The sequence below is a fragment of the Lepisosteus oculatus genome, chromosome 15 (genome assembly GCF_040954835.1).
Source record: "Lepisosteus oculatus isolate fLepOcu1 chromosome 15, fLepOcu1.hap2, whole genome shotgun sequence".
In the NCBI taxonomy this organism is placed as follows: domain Eukaryota; kingdom Metazoa; phylum Chordata; class Actinopteri; order Semionotiformes; family Lepisosteidae; genus Lepisosteus; species Lepisosteus oculatus.
In genome coordinates this window covers 29950828-29970304 of record NC_090710.1, presented here as the reverse complement: position 1 = coordinate 29970304, position 19477 = coordinate 29950828, and the positions used below count along the sequence as shown (strand labels likewise).

General features: G+C 36.9%; 1 protein-coding gene across 14 annotated transcripts in view; it reads right to left on the bottom strand.

Moving 5' to 3' along the window:
• The window catches only part of dmd (dystrophin), a 726399-nt gene that overhangs the window by 381658 nt on the left and 325264 nt on the right, over nt 1–19477 (bottom strand). For all 14 annotated transcript variants that reach the window (XM_015364174.2, XM_015364177.2, XM_015364182.2 and 11 more), the window contains 7 exons: nt 18438–18611; nt 15078–15233; nt 10573–10743; nt 7059–7238; nt 5604–5726; nt 4733–4903; nt 2807–2929 (listed from right to left, as the gene is read on the bottom strand). In XM_015364174.2, coding sequence (XP_015219660.1) covers nt 2807–2929; nt 4733–4903; nt 5604–5726; nt 7059–7238; nt 10573–10743; nt 15078–15233; nt 18438–18611 — 1098 coding nt within the window. The remainder of the gene's footprint in view (nt 1–2806; nt 2930–4732; nt 4904–5603; nt 5727–7058; nt 7239–10572; nt 10744–15077; nt 15234–18437; nt 18612–19477) is intronic.

The window sequence follows — 19477 nt, the reverse complement described above, 5'->3', positions numbered from 1 at the left end:
GACTGGCAGTCAGCTGTTTCCTGTTTTCTTTCCAAATTCACAACAAAGGAAAAGGCTGATAAGCAAAAGTCAGAACAGAATAATATTTTTGTAAGGAATGACTGAAATGGAAAATTACACATATACAGTAGGTCGACAGCAAAATTAAAACAAATACATAATGTTATTGCAAGGTGATGTTAATGTTAGTGTTCATTGTGTTCCTTACTGAAGAGCAGTATGATACTCATAATGCTATGTAACTGCATTCTCCTGGAATGTGTTGTTTACAAAGGGCAAGGTTATCTTACAGTAAATATTTCTGCAAAGATGGCTGTTTTATGTTGATATTAATTCATGTACCCAATTGTTCTCTGGTGCTGAATAACACATCTGAATAACAACGGAGATGGTGAGAATGGACCTAAAGCAGAAATTAAAATCAGACCTTAAGACCATTTTGGCTTGCCACCCCATTCTGTCTCTGAGGAGGGACAGTCACAACATTTTCTAAAAGCCTTTAATTAAGATGAACTTTCATAGATTTCAGCCAATTTCATTGTGAATTATTTCCCCTAGGACTTGAATAACTTGTGACAGCATGAAGAAAAAAAATGCAAAAAGTACTGCATTGCTAACTTTCCCAATAAAAAAAGAGCTGATTAAAGTGTCTATGACAGACTTTAGGTTTAATCATTAAGTTAATGTGAAAACTAGAATTTATGCTGCTCTGTGAAACACATATATGAGTCCAATAACCTTCAATAAGGCCACTAGCAGGATCTGAATGGTGTAAACATCAAAGAGATTAAACTGTCAAGTTTTAATATTGCTTTATGTTTGTTCAAAGCACCATACTGACAACATAAATCTACAACACAGCAGCTGAAAAGAATGGTGTGCTATTCACAGTCACTTGAATATCATTTGACACGTAGCTCTTCAGTTGCAAATCTGCAGCTGTGCTCAACTGCTGATACCTAGGGATGCAAGATGCTCTTTCTTCCATTTTATCACACTTTAGTACGTACAGGTAGCTCCATCACACTTCTGAATCTCCAGTCAGAAACTGCATTGATTTGACAAAAATAACTTATTTTCACTGTGCTGTACATATCAGAAATGTCACTGTCTTGGTGTCTTATCTGAGGGACATACAGCAATAGTTTAATACCTAAAGTATACAAGGATGTGCAGTGTTATTGCAATTGCATGAATATAATATTAAGTATTTTCCATGTGCTCTGCTGTTTTTTTCCATTTCCTAGACATAGACCTGGTTCAACCCACTAGGAACACGCTGTGAACTCCAGCAATAATTATCAGCTCTATGAACTGCCCATAGCTGTCAACCAGCAGTAATCATCTGAACTGTCAAGCAGCACCACCCAGACTTCCAAGTTACTTATTCACAAATTAATTCATGTGCAAAACATATTAGCATAAATTCCTAAACAAATGAAGGAAATGTGACACCCATTTAGCAGATCAGGCGACAGCTTCACTAACGAAGCCCCATTAGTGTAGATGTGCCTTTTCTGTTTCCTTGATGGTGGTTTAATAAATGGTGGTTTTACATTTTTATGTTTATTGATGCTGAAAGTAATAAGTTCTTTAATAAATGTACTAATGACTGAAACGGAACTGTGTAAGTCTTAATGACAAAGGCGATTAGATTTATTTTACGAGTGTTTCTAAACCTAAATGTGAGGATAAACAAGACACAATGTGATGACGCAGGGCTGTTCACCACATCATCTGTTTTGTTGTGGTGAGCATGTCTATTTTTAGAGTGCTTTGGGATCCAAAGGCTGGAACGAAATGATAGGTACAGTATGAGTGAATATTAATAGTATTCTTCCTTTTTAAATTCTGAATCTACTCTTACACTATAGAATGTCCTTTGTGGGTCTCTACAGCAGCACCATGACTAAACTAATTCATCTAAAAGATTTACCCCAGGGAGGCACATGCTTGGGTACACGTACATACACACACACATTGAAAAAGAAAACTGTGATTATTACGGTTGCACACTGAACGTTACCGGCAAGGATTTCACTAGTTCTGCGGCAGGCAATTTAAAGGTGAGATCTATCTTTTTCAGACTTAAGTTGGTTCATCTGTAAACACAACTGCAGGATTTCTATTACTCCCCGTACTTGTTGAATATGACACATATCTGAGAAATAATGTTCACATTAATTTCTGCATCACATCTGATCTTTTAGTTGGGCAACTTCTACTGTACATTCCCACATTCAAGCCACTGGGAATGTACATGTAGTAATGGAAGGGAACACATTATCTGCAGAGCTGCTGAGATCCTTCAGCCCATTCCATAACTGTCTAAGTAAAACAGTTCACTCACTGCTGCCCACACAGTACACATACAGTAGCTCAACAAGCACTGTTCAGCATTGTCACTTTAAGACAGGTATTGTAGCCAGATATTCACTTTTTTCCTCCTTAAAACAGTGTACCTTTGTTACAAGCTGTAATTCACTCCCTTAAATTAAAATACTGTACATTAGACATTTGTGTCGATCGGAATGCTAAAGATACAGTACATCATTAAAACGTTAAATTCATGGTGTTGGCTAAGCCCGGCAAATTTCTTTGAAATGGAAGGACTGGATAATTAAGAAAGCAGTTGGATTCATCGTAACAAGGGAAAAAAACTGACTTTACTCAATTATGTCTTAACAAAAAGGGTAAGGGTTTGCATGACTCATATTCCGCAAAGGGTTTCTTGAAATGTGTCTGTCGCTCGTCTGTGTTTCATTATCCCACCCTGCATGTCACTGCATTGTTCTATTGTCCTTACCGTGTCCTTTTGGAAATCCTCCTCTTTCAAATTGTCACCCTCTTGAACCTCTGCCTCCAGGCGTTCCAGCCACTTCTGTGCTTCTGTGTGATAAAGCTCAAGTTCGCGGGGAGTCACAAAGGCCTGAAACACAGCAGAACACACGCTGACGCTGGCAGGGAAGATAGCTGACGGATGGGGATGAGAAAAACTACTGTATACTGTATTCTAACACAGTATGTACATACTGTACATACTGTACTGTACTGGCCATGAAACTCGATTTTCACTGTAATTAAAGAAATAGCAAAGGTTATTTATGACCTTCCTTATAATTATTCCAGGTACTAGAAGCGTTCTTGATGATCTGCAGAACACAGGTCTGTCAGCCTGTAATTTTTTTTAATGCAGAACTTGTCAGCCAGGGAAGATTTTTCATCGCAGCTCCAGAGGCAGTTCATTTGGCTGTTTTTATGCACCCCATGAGAAAGTTGATATATGGGTATGAACAGCATTTACAATATTATTACAAACTCAGAGGCTTCGTTAACGGATAAAAATAACAAATGATTAATATGGTGCTGTTAGTTAACAGGCCTAATTTCATATTCACTTGAGGAATGCTTCTTTGCTCTAGTGAGAAGAAAATGTGCTGGAATGCACAGAATTTCTCTGCTGTCCTACTTACGTCCCTCACACAAACATATTCTGCATTGATGAATAATGAAGACGTGGATTAGTTTGGTTTATGCACTTTTCAGCACTACTGACCTCCAATTATGAAACACCTTCAGGACTGTAGTAAACCTGAAGACATTCAACTCTGACAAACGCTTTATTTTCCCATTTCCCCAGGCTTGATTTATAAATCAAGAAATGCTGGTGCTCCTCGGACACACGTGCAGCTTCCATTCTCCAGTACCTCTCACATCCTTCTTGACCTCTTGCTGCCTTTACCACTGTGGTACTGTACAGTATGTCTGTGCTATCCCTCTGTCAACATGTGCCACCCTGGAAATCACTGGCACAGCTTACACAGGGTTCCCCTCCTACCTTATCAGGACTACTAACATGGGTAACATCTCACTCCCTCTTCACTGGTGTCACCCAAGTGCTGCTGCTTGTGTTTTTCATGGAGCAGTAGGTGGAACTTTGCTCACTAGACCACACGTCCAGACCGACACCCCAGTAAGTGACCAGGGACCTTGGACTATAGAAAGCTGGATTCTGGGTGGGGAAATTTCACACTTATTGTCCATATAAATAATTTTGGAATTGTTTGAGATGAAAAGTAAATGTGACATTATTTTTATTATTTAATTCAGTGAATGATGCATGTTTGTCAATAGCTTGTACAGATCATAAATACTGTATGTGATTGCAAATCATTTCAATTTTGCCTTTTAATTCATTCTAATAATTACTGACAATCTCATGACCTAGGATATAAAAGAAACACCGATATTAGTGAACCCGAATCCTCATGAATATTGTGGCATTTGATCATGCAGTAAAATACTACTTCTAAAATATTCATTACTATACAGGTGCAGACAATACAAAGGTGTGTCTTTTGGTGTTCCTGAGTAAAACAGCTCCTGATTGATTAGTGGCATAAAATATACTAAGCACACTGAATAGCACTGCATTTTTTGTTTCATTTTTAGTTTTATTTTCAGTGTTTCTTCTTTCTATATCTCGGCAGATATTTGGTCAGGAATATTTTTTTATGATTAGTATCATCTAATCTTGGGGTATGATAATTCTAAGTTGATTAAATGCAAATTACACAGCAAGGAGTAGTACAATTCTGCATTCTTCCACATACAATTTCTCAAATCCCCTCTCCTTTGCCCTATTCTGCACTACTGTATATTGCTTGTTTGCTTGTGTAAGTTAAGAGATAGCCCACCTAAAACATGAGTAAAGTGAATGCTGCTGTTGTACCTTGCCGATCTTTATCCTTTGAGAGATGGCCTCAAAGCGCTGATTCAGCTCTGACAGCTTGGGCTCCACAACCACTCTGCAGTGATCTCCCCTGTTCTTAATGAGGTCTTCAGCTTGGCCTTGCACTGTCTCCACCTTCAGACGGATATCACTCAGTTCATCCTTCAAACCCTGCAGTCAAACAACGACAGACTAAGATTAGTCTGAGGTCACACCAAAGAAGGATGAGCGCTGAAGTCCAAATTTAGCAATGTTTTTTTTACAAAAGAACAGTCAGTTTTAAACTATTTTTAGAGTACACCAAGGATATTGATTTATTTTCTTCAGAAAAAGCAACACATCTGGATATGCCTCTTTTTCTAAGATAAAAGAAAAACTGATTTCCAGGTTTCTATATTTATAAAACATTGTTGAAAGGCTCTATTATATCTTAAAAGTTCAGGGAAAAAAATAAATTCCATTCCAGTAAAAAATATCTATCCATTCCATGATTCAAATTCTTGTTTTAAACATCCCAACTTTGGGCAGAGTTTCTGCCATCTAACATGGTCCTACAGTACCTAGTATCTAGTTGCAATACCTACCATCCTTCTGTATTTTATACTGTACATCTAGCAATGCTTTCTAATTTCAGAAGATAATAGGAAGTATGGACCTCTAAAGCTGATTGTTTTTTTTGTAAAAAGTTATAAACATTTTTTGTCCTTGTAATATGTGACACAAAAGACTGTCTTAAAAGACAACCTCATTAGTATACTGAAAAAGAATACATATTCTCTGTTACAGTTCTCATGACCTTCATATTTGAACACACAATATTATTCACGAATCTCCAAAAACCCAAGTACTTTTTGCCAAGCAGGTAGTGTACCTTTAACACTTCCTGCTGAGACTCCTGTTTCTCGGATTCGTCGAGGAGAATCTCGGCACGGTATATCCAGGCAGTAATTTGGGCAATACTCTGGTCAAACATTTCCATCTGTTTCTGATAGTCCTTTGTGCAGAAAGAGAAATATTCACTTGAATCAAATTAGAGCTGTTTACAATACATCTGTCTTTTTGTTTCCTTCAGTCACTTACACAGGAGGTCAATCTCTAATTTTGTCCTCTTTTGCCTACTTACCCAGCGATATCACATTTCTAGCTTGTTCACATGTGTGGTTTGTTGCACATTCCTCCACTCACCCCATCTTTCCCTTGCAGGCCATCTACCTCCCTGTCTCATCCCCTTTTAAAGCAGGGTGTTCTGACCGCATAGTCACTGCAGCCAGGTTGGCTTTTTCCTTTGCAGGACAAGATACACATTAAAACACACTAATTCAAAGCATGCTTCCGCAGTGTTTCAAACTGGGGTTTGGGTGAGCTGCTAAAATATATGTCAGTTCAACTGTGATAAAAGCTTTTTGGTGGTATAATTTAAAAAAAAAATAGAAGATGTATTATTGATAAGTACTGTATGGTAGAAAAAATGGTCATTAAATTAGCTTCAGATACAAGCTGACAACCGTTCCCCAACTATATAGTAACATATGGGGTATGATATGGATCTTTTATTTTAATAAAAAAACACAATTGCTAGAACATGGAGATTAGAAATTTGACAAAAAACAACAATAATATGAAAACATTGGAAATCAATACACGCCATCAATAGGGATGTTGTTCTATAATACATGTTCAATATTTTCTCCTTTATTTACAACCAAGGGACTGCTTGGAAATAGACCACCCCAGCAGTTCTCAAGGAATGCAAGAATACACTGTACTGTATACAATACTATACAGTATAGTATTGCTCTCACACCTGAAGAAGGCTCCACGGACGAAAAATTGTGTTTTCTTTCTTCTTTTTTTCAGCACGGAATAAACCTATGACTTGTTCCTTTGCACTATACAGTACAGTATATACTGATATACTGTATCAGATAGCAGTTCAGGTGGGTAGCTGCGTCAGCATGCATAGGCTGCAAAGGAAAAAGTAATAGGTTTATCCCATGCTGTGGAGCCTTCTTCAGGTGAGAGATCTCTGTTTTCTTTCCTCTCTTTTCAGCATGGAATAAACCTATTCCTTGTTCTACTGTACCAGATACCCTATTCCCTTCCCTGGTTACATCAGGATTTACTTTATTCTCATGTACAACTTCATTGTAAGCTGTCTGCAGCAGAAGACTTTCAGTCCACCTTAACAGAAGTGGGTGGCGTCTGCCGTGGCCCCCTTTGACTTTTGACCTTGGCAGGATTAGATTCCCGACCACCAGAATCACAAAAGGCTCCAAAGAAAAAGTCAAATATCGGATCTGATTGCTGACTTGACCCCCCACTTTACCCTCAGCAAGTTGAGCCACTCCTCAGCTCTTGAGGTCACGGCGATCCAGTTGCAGTTAAGGAGGCTGACTTTATCGTCCACTAGATTCTCCTTCCCATGAAGCACAGCCTTCAGAGCCTCTGCCAGATCAGAGATGTTCTTCAGCTGCTGTAGATGTTTCTCTGTGTCCTTCTGAATCGCCTAAGGGAGGACATTGCTCACGATTAGATGAAGATTAGGAAGAACACCAACCTGTTCACAGATCAAAAGCAGAAAATCAGAAGGAAGAAAACTGCCTAAAAATGTTTATCACTAGACAAAACAAAGACAGAAAAGTATAGCGAAAAAAAGGGTCAACACCTTGGGGAAAACTAATATAGAATAACTGAATGAACTTCAACTTATTTCATATTATACAAGCTGAAGTCATTTTGTTACAAAATCTTCATGTAGATGTACTGTATGTGTGTGCATTTTGATAGTTTGTATTAATGATATGTTCGGTATAATTTCCTGTATTACAATTTTGAAAGTATCTACAAATGAACAAATTAAATGTTATACCAAACAATATGCCAGAAGACATTTCACTTTCTTCTCTGTTCTAAAAAGGGGAATAATATTGGGCGTACAGGTTATCTGATGCAATCAGGGAGAAATATGAATGCCAGTTTCCCTAGGAATAAGACTTTTTGCATTTTCAGTGCTACATACAGTAATATGACCGGGAGCTCAGTTTCATACTGTGAGGTGATGTACAGCTTAAACAAAATCTTTTAAATAGATGTGTGTTAAAATTAAAAAAGTCACATTGATAATAAGAACAACAATATTGGGAATTTTTTTGTAGGAATTCGTTTCATAAAAATATCTAAGAATATAAATATACAGTTAAGCCAGAAAAGAAACAAATGCAAAATGCTATTATATACTGTAAGTGCACTTCATAACTTCTCATCAGTTTTAACATTTAAGAAAATTACACAACCTATTACATAAGATTATTACATTTATTTTATTTTATATATATATACTGTATATCATGCTTATTTCCCCTAAATCCTATTGGTATAAAGAAGAGCACTCTTTTTACTTAAAAAGTAGAACAGTGAGTCAGTTCTTGTTTTAGGCTTTTAAATGTAATGTATCTTCTGAATTGTATTAATCTCTCTTTATTGTTGACAAATGGTGGAGGACTGAAATTATTCACCACACTGCAGACAGAAACCAGTGAAGCATTTGTGTGTAAAATAGTAATCGTAATAGTAATAGTAAAATAGAATGACAAAGAAAGCTTTGAAAAAAACATTGCAGTTTTATTCAGTCATGATTGACTTTATTGCACAATTCAAACTATGCACCTCTTCAGCAAAAAGTATAAGCATAAAAAAACCAACAATGAATTCAAATCTTAACTTCAAACTTAAACTTGAAAATCTTACCAATCTACATAAAACATATAAAGAAACCTAAACAATTTAGCACAACGTAGAATTTCAGATCAGTATGAGGAAGTGGTTTGTTAATTGATCGGTTCATTAAAGGTCTAATTGCTTATTGGAAAAATTCAATGAGCTAGACAGCTTGAGGGAAAAAAAAAATCTCTATGGAGCCAGCCAATGGAGTAATGAACTGCATTAAAACAAGTCTCCCACATAGCCATTAACTAAAAGGCAATATGCTAAGGTATCTAACCTGAACATTATGGGAGAAGTATTTAAGAGCTGCCAGCTAAATTTATTCCCTGATAGAAATGGGTGAACTTCAGAGCAGAGAAGGCAGAACTCATTCTGTTATCTGATATGCTGGCAAATCACCTTCCCAGTATAGTGTACTTCAGTAAACTGTAATAGCTGTATTCTGATGCCAGCGCTGCAGTTCTAATGTTGTAAAGCTGAAGACCTCCTTATGCTGTGCAGTGCAGACAGAGAGCTGTAATTTTTATGCAGCACGATGCTATCAGTCAGTGTTATTTATTAGAAATATGTTCACAGAGAGAACCCTGGATTTCCATTCACATTCAATCAGTCCAAGGCTTAGGAATTGAATACCAGGATGTCTTTTTTAAGAGTTACATACTCAAATGAGCTTTTCTTTGAGAGAGCGAGCGAGTAAAGCCGTTCATCATCTGTGGGCGTCTTATCACATTTTAAGGCTGGAGAAATGTTTTAAGGGTTGTAAAATTAAAATTCAGCTTGCTTCTCCTGTACTTTCTTTCCTGTAGCAGAGATGTCTGCTGTGGTCTTGTAACAAATATTAATACATTCATGAAGTGAACTGGGTATTGGAATGTGTGTGTTAACCTTACATTTAAAGTCATTTGTTTCTCTTTGGCAAGACTAGAACACTTGCCCCCGCAATAAATTTTCTAATAGTGTGTATGTTTATTTAATCCATAATATAACTGTATAGAGCAGGTTTAGAATAAAATCTTATTTACTATGATCAACTAGAAAGTACCCATTTATATAGAAGGGCATTTTACTGGAGCAATGAAATTGAAGCTCTTTGTTCAAGGATATAGTACTAACATGAGTTCCTGATGTGGATGCACATCTCTCTGGTCTAGAGTCCTAACCATCATTCCACATTGCAGTGCAAAGATAAGGTGCTATACAAGTCAGAAGCAGCACATGAACAGAATGTAAAATAGAAAGCAAATGAAATGCTTTTGTGATCTTCAGTAATGTGAGTAATAAATAATGAAACAGAAAAAGATAAGTTAGCTACCCAAAAGGCATAATATTCCAAAAGATGAAAGAGGTTTTTCCTACTTTGCAGAAGCTCTTAAAGCAAATGGCCTTTGTAACTATAAGAGAAGGCATTAAGATATGTAACATGATGTTATAAACGGTAATATTGTAAAACATCATTAGAAAATTACGTACAGTATACCCTAGGGGTAGGGTTAGAAGTAGATCAGGTTATGGTTGGGATTAAGGTTTCATTATGAAAATGCTAATCAATCATACATACTAGTTATTATTAACACAATAAGGTATTTCATTATTATAATGGTTTTTAAACCGAATAACCACTTTTTTCAATTCTTTTTTTGGTTTTGTACAAAGTTTTAGAGGAAAAACCAGAACTATTTGTTTGAATCGGTATCCCTTGTAGCCATTTTCAGTTCTCCCTTTCCCTTCCCCTGCTGAGACTTGATCTCCTCCAACCCTGAGTTGTTTAATTGGAGCTGATGAAGATGAATTCACAAGCTGACACACTTGCATGCCTGCAGCAAACCCTGGCATTTCTTCACACGTAAGTCAGACCTGCTTCAGAAGCGGCCACACGCAGGTGCTAATAAGGCAGAATAAACTTCAGGACTGGCTCATATTGTGTTTCAGATGAGGCTGCCTGTGCGTAAGTACTGCATTATAGCAAGAGGAAGCAAGGCAATACTGGAAACTTTGGAGTCCCATGGCAGTGTATCGTTCTTTGAATGAATCTATCTTCATGGCTCCCCAAATTTCTGTTTCAGGCACAAAGTGAATTACAGTACAGTTGTACACCAGTCATTGCAGTACATCCGTACCTTGGCCCAGGCCACCTCTGCATCCAGATGAGTGGGCATTCCCTCCACAGACGATCTCCGGGTCAGCTCTGCGTCTGTTATAGCCAGCCATTCTGTCAGGGCATTCACCTCTTTCCTCAGCTTCCTGGACAACTTCAGACTCTTCTCCAGCTCCTGTTTTCCTTCTGTCACCTGCAAACAAACGCAGGATGCTCTCATGTTTTAGTTTGTGAAATGTTAGTTTCTGAGAACATTATGAACCAACATTGCAAAAGATAACTAAAATGCTTATTGGAAAATAATGATAGGGTACTGTACATAAAGATTTCGTTTTAGGAAAAAAAACATTTAGGCATCTTAATGTTTAATTGAAATGCTAAATAAAGTCTGCCAATTCATAAAATTAAAAAACAATTTGGCGATGAATACTTGTAGCCTCACTATGGTTAGTGTCACACTGTTTACAGTACAATATACAGTATTAATACATTATTACACCTTCTTAATGAAAATGTATTTAAAAACATTAAAGAAAATTTAAAAATTACAATAATTTGATGACCAAAATACATCATAAGGAGATCTACAGTAACTGTATGAATTTATGTAATACTGTCTAGTAACCTGAATTAGATCATAGTTCATACTGCGTCTGTCTCGAACATGCTCACACGCATATGGCTGAAATATACAGTGTATTAAATAGCATCTATGCCCAATTAAACTAGTCACACAAACACAAAATCTCATGTTTGATTTTTATAGATCAAAAAAGTCTACATACAGAGCAACTTTTCAAGCAATACTGCCATCTACAGTAAAGCCTTGAAAAACCTATTGTATTTTTAAGAAGATGTTATTTGAAAACAAAATGCTATTACTGAGTTGCTTTGCTATTTTCACCTGAGAAAAGACTTTGGTGTAATTTCTCAAAACCAAACACTCCAGCTGCTGAACTGCCAATGACTTATTTAGTACGGTCCAGAAGTTGTTTTAGCTGCTCAAGGCCAAAGAAAGCTGAACATTAACTGCTGACAAGCAAAATTCTAAATTCTTTGTTTTCTACCAGTAATCTGCTACTAAGCCTTAATGCCCAGGTCACATCACCTGTTTCCCCTCATCTATGCAAAACCTTTCTTTTACAACTAAGCTTGATGACAATACAGTATGGCACAAAATTCTGCCCTCTTTACATGCTTATATAGCACAGCCCCTCTGTATACTTGATCTTACTAGGCCTGATCGTTCTTAATTTAAGACAGACCAGACTAAGTCATATACTGGATTGGTGTCACAAAAGCAGCTTACATCCCATTTGTTTTATCTGATTCACTCTGGTTTCTGTGCTCATTGATGCTTAACATACTGTAATAAATAATGTGGTGCTGGCAGTTTTTAAACTGTTACAGTAACACCAGCGCCTGAAATACCTACAGTAGCATATCTTCAGATAATCTTAACAATTTTCAGACCCAAATTAAATTTGCCATTTCCTGCAAAAACTATTAGTCTTTGCTCTTGTGAAATTAAATGGTTCATGTTTTATTTCTCTTGACGGGTTTAGATCTAAGGTTGGGTTGCTAATTTGATTAGGTTGGGTTCAGTCCCCTCGATTGCATTTCTTTTCATGTTTAGATGACAGTGCTAAAACTGAGATAATGCTATAGGTTTCTTCATATCAGTTGCATGCTTTAAATCCTATGGTACAATCTTGCCAATTGATATGAGTTTTGTTCCAGCATCAAAAACTTGAGGATGGTTTTTGATAATGGATCAACGTTTGAACCTCGTGTGCAGAATAGTGTTGAGATACTGGTTTTATGTCTTGGAAACTTGTAAGGCTGTGTCCTATGCTGTCTATATCAGTAATAGAACATGGGTTAATTCATATGGTACTGTAAGTCTCTGAAACTGCACTTAAGCAACAATGTTTTCAGAAATTGGCATCCACAAACTTGACTCAGTCAAGCGCAAGTGATCACATCATTGCACTGGCTTCCTGTTAGGTTTCAGGTCAATTTAAAATCCTTCTGCATTCATCCATGAATCTGCATGGTTTCACTCCTCAGTATTGAGCTGATATGCTATCTGTTCACAGCCCTCCAAATGACCTTGCTCAGCTGATTATGGTTTACTGTTCAAACTGTTTTTCTACTCTCTGGGTGACAGGACCTTTTGTTGTCATGCTCCATAGCTTTAGAACACCATTCCAAAAGCAATGAGGCACTCTGCTACACTAGGCGGTATTAAAAGCTAGCCTGATTTTTGAGAATCTACTTTTTTATTTTTCTTCACAACTCTATTGTTTGGTTAAACAATTCTATCAGAGTGTGATTGCTGCCCTTTTATGCAAAAGAGGCTATGTAAAATAAATATATTAAAAACGCTTATCGTTTCAAGTGAAAAAAGCTGAAGATGTTCTTCTCCTATTACAAGCCTCTTTCCTTTGTTGCTTTTAAACTATACACTATGTCATCAAGACATCTGCATAAACGAGTGTTCAGAGTTCTGAACGTTCCAGGCTTCAATTTCAAAATGTGTGCATCTGTCAGGAATCCCCAATGAAAAGGTATACAGATCCTGTGCAGACGCAGGAGTAGGTCGGTGACGAAGCAGGAGAACAATCCGGTACGTAAGGCGAGTCCATGGTCAAGAGGAGAAAGGTGGTTTGAAATCCAGGAAGTAGACATAGTGGCAAACAATCCGAAACGAGAGGTGAGGTCCAAAGTGGAAAGGCAAAAGGTTAGTCCAGAATCCAGAAGAATGCGTGGTACAGTACAGAATAAACGGCAGGTAGAGCTCTCAAGGAGTAGACTCAATACTGAGCAGTGGGAAGCAGGTCTGGATGGTTTAAATAGCACTGTGTGCCGCACGGTAGAGCGCATGCTGATGGATTAACACGTGCGGCGGCGCTTGTCATTATTGACCGGCTGCTGGTACTGTCACGCCCCACACTCTCCCTCGCAAACGACGTCACATTCCCGGAACCTCTGCTTCCCAATATCATCCCTGATTGAATCCAGCACATTCTCACATGCACCAGATTCCTCAAATTCTCACTCCCTAACCAATCATCCAATCACACCCCTTTTCATTCAGTATTTAAACCCCCTTCGCACACCTTCCCACGCTCACTATTGAGAAGCCTTCATAGTATTCTCCAGTGCGCGTTTCCAAACTTTTTGACTGATCTCCCGTGACGAATCTTCTGCTTCCGCCTCTTGACCTCGCCTTCTGGATTTTGACTTTTGGATTGTTTTTGGATATCTCTCGTTACTGGACCCTTTGCCTCCCTTATCGACCCAGCCTTTGGATTTTGTCTTTTGGATTGTCCCTTTGCTACTCTACGTCCTGTGGGATTCCGGTCACGCACAAGGATCCTCCTATTCCACGTATAGGTTCCGTGACAGGTACTGGTTAGTTCTCTTGTAAGATGATCTCCGCTGGCTGGTGGTCGTGACAGCAACCAGTTTCAAGATTATTTTGATATTCCAATCTTCTTACTGGAACGTTTGCCAAAGATATTCCTAATATTGGTTGGTTAACGTGGTCCAGCAAGAATGCAGAGAACATGGACCATACAGTTCAAATCCACTGTGTCTTGTGTTCTTTCATCATACGCCCCGGTGTATCATTCCAGCTCCAGTCAGCTAAGGGTTGCCAAGGAACAAGCCTGGGATGACAATCTAGATTCTAGAACAACGGATGAAACCTGAACTACATGTCTCTGGGAGGCCAGTGAAAAGCAGAACCTGTCAAAAACCCACAAAAACCCTAGAGGAGCTCTAACTACAGTACCATATCAGCCACCCAGCTGTATCTGTACCCATATATTATACTTTTTAGGAATTCCTGGAGTTTCCAGAAATGGGGTAGAGTTTCCAGAAATGGGGTAAAGTAATCCATAACAAATTAAAAACATAATAAAAATAATTTCGTGCAACTTCATTTTCTGAATTATAAAATAATTATGTCAATTCAAATGAACACCCGGTTAATAACGTATGTGCATTTTGAAATAAACATACTGTACTTCAAAATCTGAAGCCTTAGAATCCAGAAAATGAACAATGACTGGTTTGTCAGCACCATTGAGAGAACAAAAAAATGAATAAAAACATTGATAACATTGCCAATTATTGAGGTATATATTTTTAGTATCACGTATAGTGGCCGATGAAGACAGTTGAGGAACAAAAACATGGAACTACGACACTTTTAAATGTAAACATCAAAATAAAATTCAAATAAATTCCCTTGAAAGTCAAGGTTGCAAAGTTTTCATTAGAGGAATTCCTCAACAGATTCTAAGTGCTTCATCACATTGAAATGTCAATTTTAACAAAGGAACTGTAAAACGCAAAAGAGCAATGTAATTGCCTGTTCTTTGAAGTTAAAGTGAGTCTTTGGTCATGTTTTTCAGTTAACCAAGATGCACATAATGACAGTGTTCTCATTTTTCTCCATTCTAAGACCGATGCCCATGTTACAATGATCTAAACAGGCTGAGCAGTGTTCTTGCTTACCTGGGCACCCAGTTCATTGTACTGCAGTTTGAGAGCTGTGAGTCTCTCATCCAGCTCCTTTGGGCTCTCAGTCTGTTGCCTCTGGACAATCTGTCTCCCCGTCTTGATTACTGTCTCCACTTCTGACTTCACCTCACTCAAACTCTTGTAAAATTTCTATTTGATCATACAAAAAATACACAAGCACCATTTTCATGAAAGAGGGGCATCTCAAGCACTTTCTCACTGAGCAACAAAAAGACAACAGGTATTCAAATGTTTGCATCCTTCCATGCCTTTGTTAATCTTAAACTTTGTTCCTGTTATTTTTTGTTAAGTCTAGAAAATGTGAGAATGCTGTCAGCATTTCTTCAGAGTGAGAATATGAGTGACATGTTATTCACTCCTGCATCTCCTACTAAACACAAGGCACATACTGTAATATATATATATACTGTATATAATATAAAGTGTTTCAGATTATTTAAAAAATATATCATCATTGCCCTTGAAAACTGAATGATCAGAATTGAGAGAACAGAGATCTTTTTCTTGGACACAGTATTTCTAAAAAGATGCAGGACATTACTTAGATGTTAAATTCTATCATTAAACTCCTACAGTGCCTTATTCAAATTAGTGTTAATCTGACCCTTCCCAGGATGTCTAATTTTGTGAAACTATGAACTGACGCATACATGTTTTGTAAAACATAATATTCAAAGGATGAAAGCTTTAACTCAAGGAGATAGTTTACAGTAAACATCTGCAAACCCTAATAAGAAAAAAAAACTGAAATATGTTGATTGCATAAGCAGTCAGATCTGTGAACTCAACATTTGGTGGAATCACAGTTGGCAGCCATAGCAGTCACAAGACTTTTCGTGTAAGTCTCTACAAACCTGGTACAATTGTTGTTCATTCTTCTTGGAAGATTGGTTTCAAGCTTTCCCAAACCACTTGGGGATTGCTAATGGACAGCAGGTTTAAAACCATTCCACAGATTTTCAATAAGACTCAAGTCAAAGGACTTTGGGCGACTCAAGAACATACACTTTCTTTTTTTAAGATGCACCAGTTTAGCATTACCCTCATGGCTGTCCCATTGTATTTTCATATTTATTATCTAGTTACTGTAGTTCTTTCATTTTCTTTTTTTTCTAGGTTGTATATCTAACACATTAATTTCTACTTCCAGGTGTCATGGCTGCAAGCTTTACAGCAACAAAAAGTGAAAACTGTGCAAAAATCTGAATACTTCTACAAGGCATTGTAACAACGTTTAGCCAACAAGGTTCAATCACAGATATCTGATTCATGCCAATACAAGATCTGTCTCTCATCATCATGATAAATAAATCCCCTTTCATTCTCAACTCATATTGCTTACATTTCAGAGATTAAATACTCTAGCACAACTGGAGTTCCCTTACAGAACCTTCTTCTGCACTTTTTCTGTATTTTTTATCAGTATTATGTTGCAAAGAACTATTATCAGAACTGCATGAAGACATTGGCTCAGGGCAGTAGTCTGCTCAATGTTCCTTTCACTTTAACACATCAGAATACCATTACTTTAGTAGGACCAGATATTAACAGAGTCCTTAGGGCCCTGCAAACTTCAGTAAGACTAATTTCATTTTACCAACTTAGAAATATAACATTTTCATGAGCCTAAATAAATTAGATAATATACTCAGATATAATCATGTTACATATGCAATTATTTTGCAAGCAAAATATATTTTGAAAAGCTCAAATAAATGCCAGGTTTGTACACTGAAACAATAAATCATAACAGATTTTTTAAATTAGTTTGCAGTACTTCTGGGACTAAAACACAAGGTAACTAAATATTCTACTGAGTTACTCAAGCTTTTTTTAAACTTTTTTTTTATGATGTAGTTAGATAGATTATACTTTATTAATCCCGTAGGGAAATTGATGTACCGTAAATTGCATTTATAAACACTTCAGACGTCATGTATATTTATGAAGTTTCAAAACTGACATAAACGTGATAATAGCCAAACTCAGTTAATTGAATACAGTAATCCCTCGGATTAACAGATGTCACTTTAATGGACTTCAGATTTAGGGGAAAAAATCTCTTTTATAGGAATTTTATCTGTAAAATCAGAAAAACCAGGCTTTCCCTGCAATAATGGACAGTCTTAGTCCAGTAAATGGGCTTGGTTTAGGGAAAATGGAAGAAATAAAAGTATAAATGAGTTGTAAAATACATTTAATGTAAAATATTGTTAAAGTACTGAACAGCGATTGCATCGTGGTATGAATAATGGAGTGTATGTAACATGACAAATTTACAGAGACTTACAGCCACTTAAATTACAGTAGATAGATATGCATAAAAACATTTTGTATGACATACCTATAAATAGCCCTAAAGGGCATGAAAATAAATTCATAGGTGTATGCAAAATGCTTATGATGGGTGCTTTTTATGTTTCATATGCTTTCGTAAATTGTATGCAGTATATTTAAGAATAATGAAAAAAGGAGATTGTACAAAATTTATGGTACAAAATGCACAGGGGGAATTTTAATTGATTGTGTTGATTGCAATTATTAAAAAATAAGTTAAAAATCAAGAAAGCATATACTGCATATAGTGTACATACTGTACTGTATATATACATTCTTTTTTCCCATATAAAAAGTGTTTTTGGGGATGGAAAAATGTAATTCCAGATTGTCAGTAATGGACAACCTTTCCCTCCATTACACCAAGAGTTTACTGTATTAACAACAAAACCCTAATCCTAACCATAGCCTGAACTACAGGTTACATACTGTATATCTGTGTTATTATAAGACATACTGTAAGTATGATACGATTTGAAGTACACATGGAATTTGTTTAATACTATGGATGCTAGTCTCTACCTAGAAATTAGCTTTGAAAATTCCTTCTATAACTTTTTTTGCCTACAGTAGCTCATTTCTAGATGCTTACAAAATACACTCAAGAGAGGACTGTTCTTCAACTGCACATCTGGTATATACATTAACACAGTCCATTATTACCAAATAAATTACTTTTTACCAATAGATCTTAATACTTCCAGAAAACTGGCATTTAGTTCAATATTTCTTAATTTGCAGTTTGAGAGTATTTTGGGAAGGGTCAATGTGAAAAAATGCATGACTAAGGTGAACATTCCTCAAAAGTAAAACTCATGCTGATGAGTACTGTACATTTTGGTGCTCTCAGAATTTTGTATTCATGTGTTACTCTTGTAACATTGTAAACCTTTGCATGTTTCTTAACCCTATTTGTAATGATCGTTTTTTACAAAAATATTTTTAAAACATGTTTCTGTTCTGCACATGGAAAAAGAAGAGAGAGGCTACACCCACCATACACTGATCCAGCTGTGACTGTACCACATCCTGCTCCACACTTCTCATCGCCAGTACCGGCAGCTGTGACTTCACCTCATCCAGAACCGTCTTACACTCCAAAAACCGCTGATCGAAATTGGCTGGCTTCTGAAACAAGCGGAACTTTGTGGAGACCTCTTGAAGTTTCTTCTGTAAAAACGAAAGCACATACTGTAGCGCAGGGACAAGCACATGAGTTCAAAAAAGGGCTCGGAGATTTTCCTAAATATATTGATATGCTAATAGTAGTCATTATATCCATCCATTTTCTGTGTATTCCCACATTTGCTTAAACTATTGCAAGCAATGGGCACAAGGCAGGATACACTCTGGACAGGAAGCCTGTCCATCACAGGGCTCACACGCACACTCGCACAAGGGCCAATTTTACACAAGCCAAAGGTAATGTCATTGTTAAGTAAACAAACTATATATATACAATTCTGTTGTAGTCATTTTGAATTTTTATCTAAACATATTAAAAACAACAGAAAAAAGGAGAAGCTTTGGTGAGTTGGGACGATAATTCACAGAAATATGTAAGAAAATGACAATAAACAGGAGTTAGGAGTTTTCGTTTAAATGTGGCATTTGTCCACTTTTAGCTGGCCTCACTGTGCACAAAGGACATCTGTAAACAACTAGAACAAATTCATATACTAACAACCTGAGTCAGCTGTTCAAAAAAAAAATAAAGGTCTGGGAATGACCACACAGTTAGAGGTCAACATTAGGTAAAACACACATTTTACAGTATGTGTTTTTGTGACAAAGTGACAAAGGAGTCACTTTTTAGTTTTAGTCATCTTGCTGAAAGAAAAAAAGACAAAGAATAAAGTGTGTGCGGTGTGCTATAGTTTGCCTCTCTGAGGTGGCAGCGAAAAAGGGAAAATAGCTGCGGAACTGACTCAAACAGAAGAAAGGATGGGAGCTTACAGGGCAATCAAAACAGAGAATAAATCATTGTTAAATGCAGTTTGCTAAACTAGACCACAAATCAGATGAGAGGGGGAAAG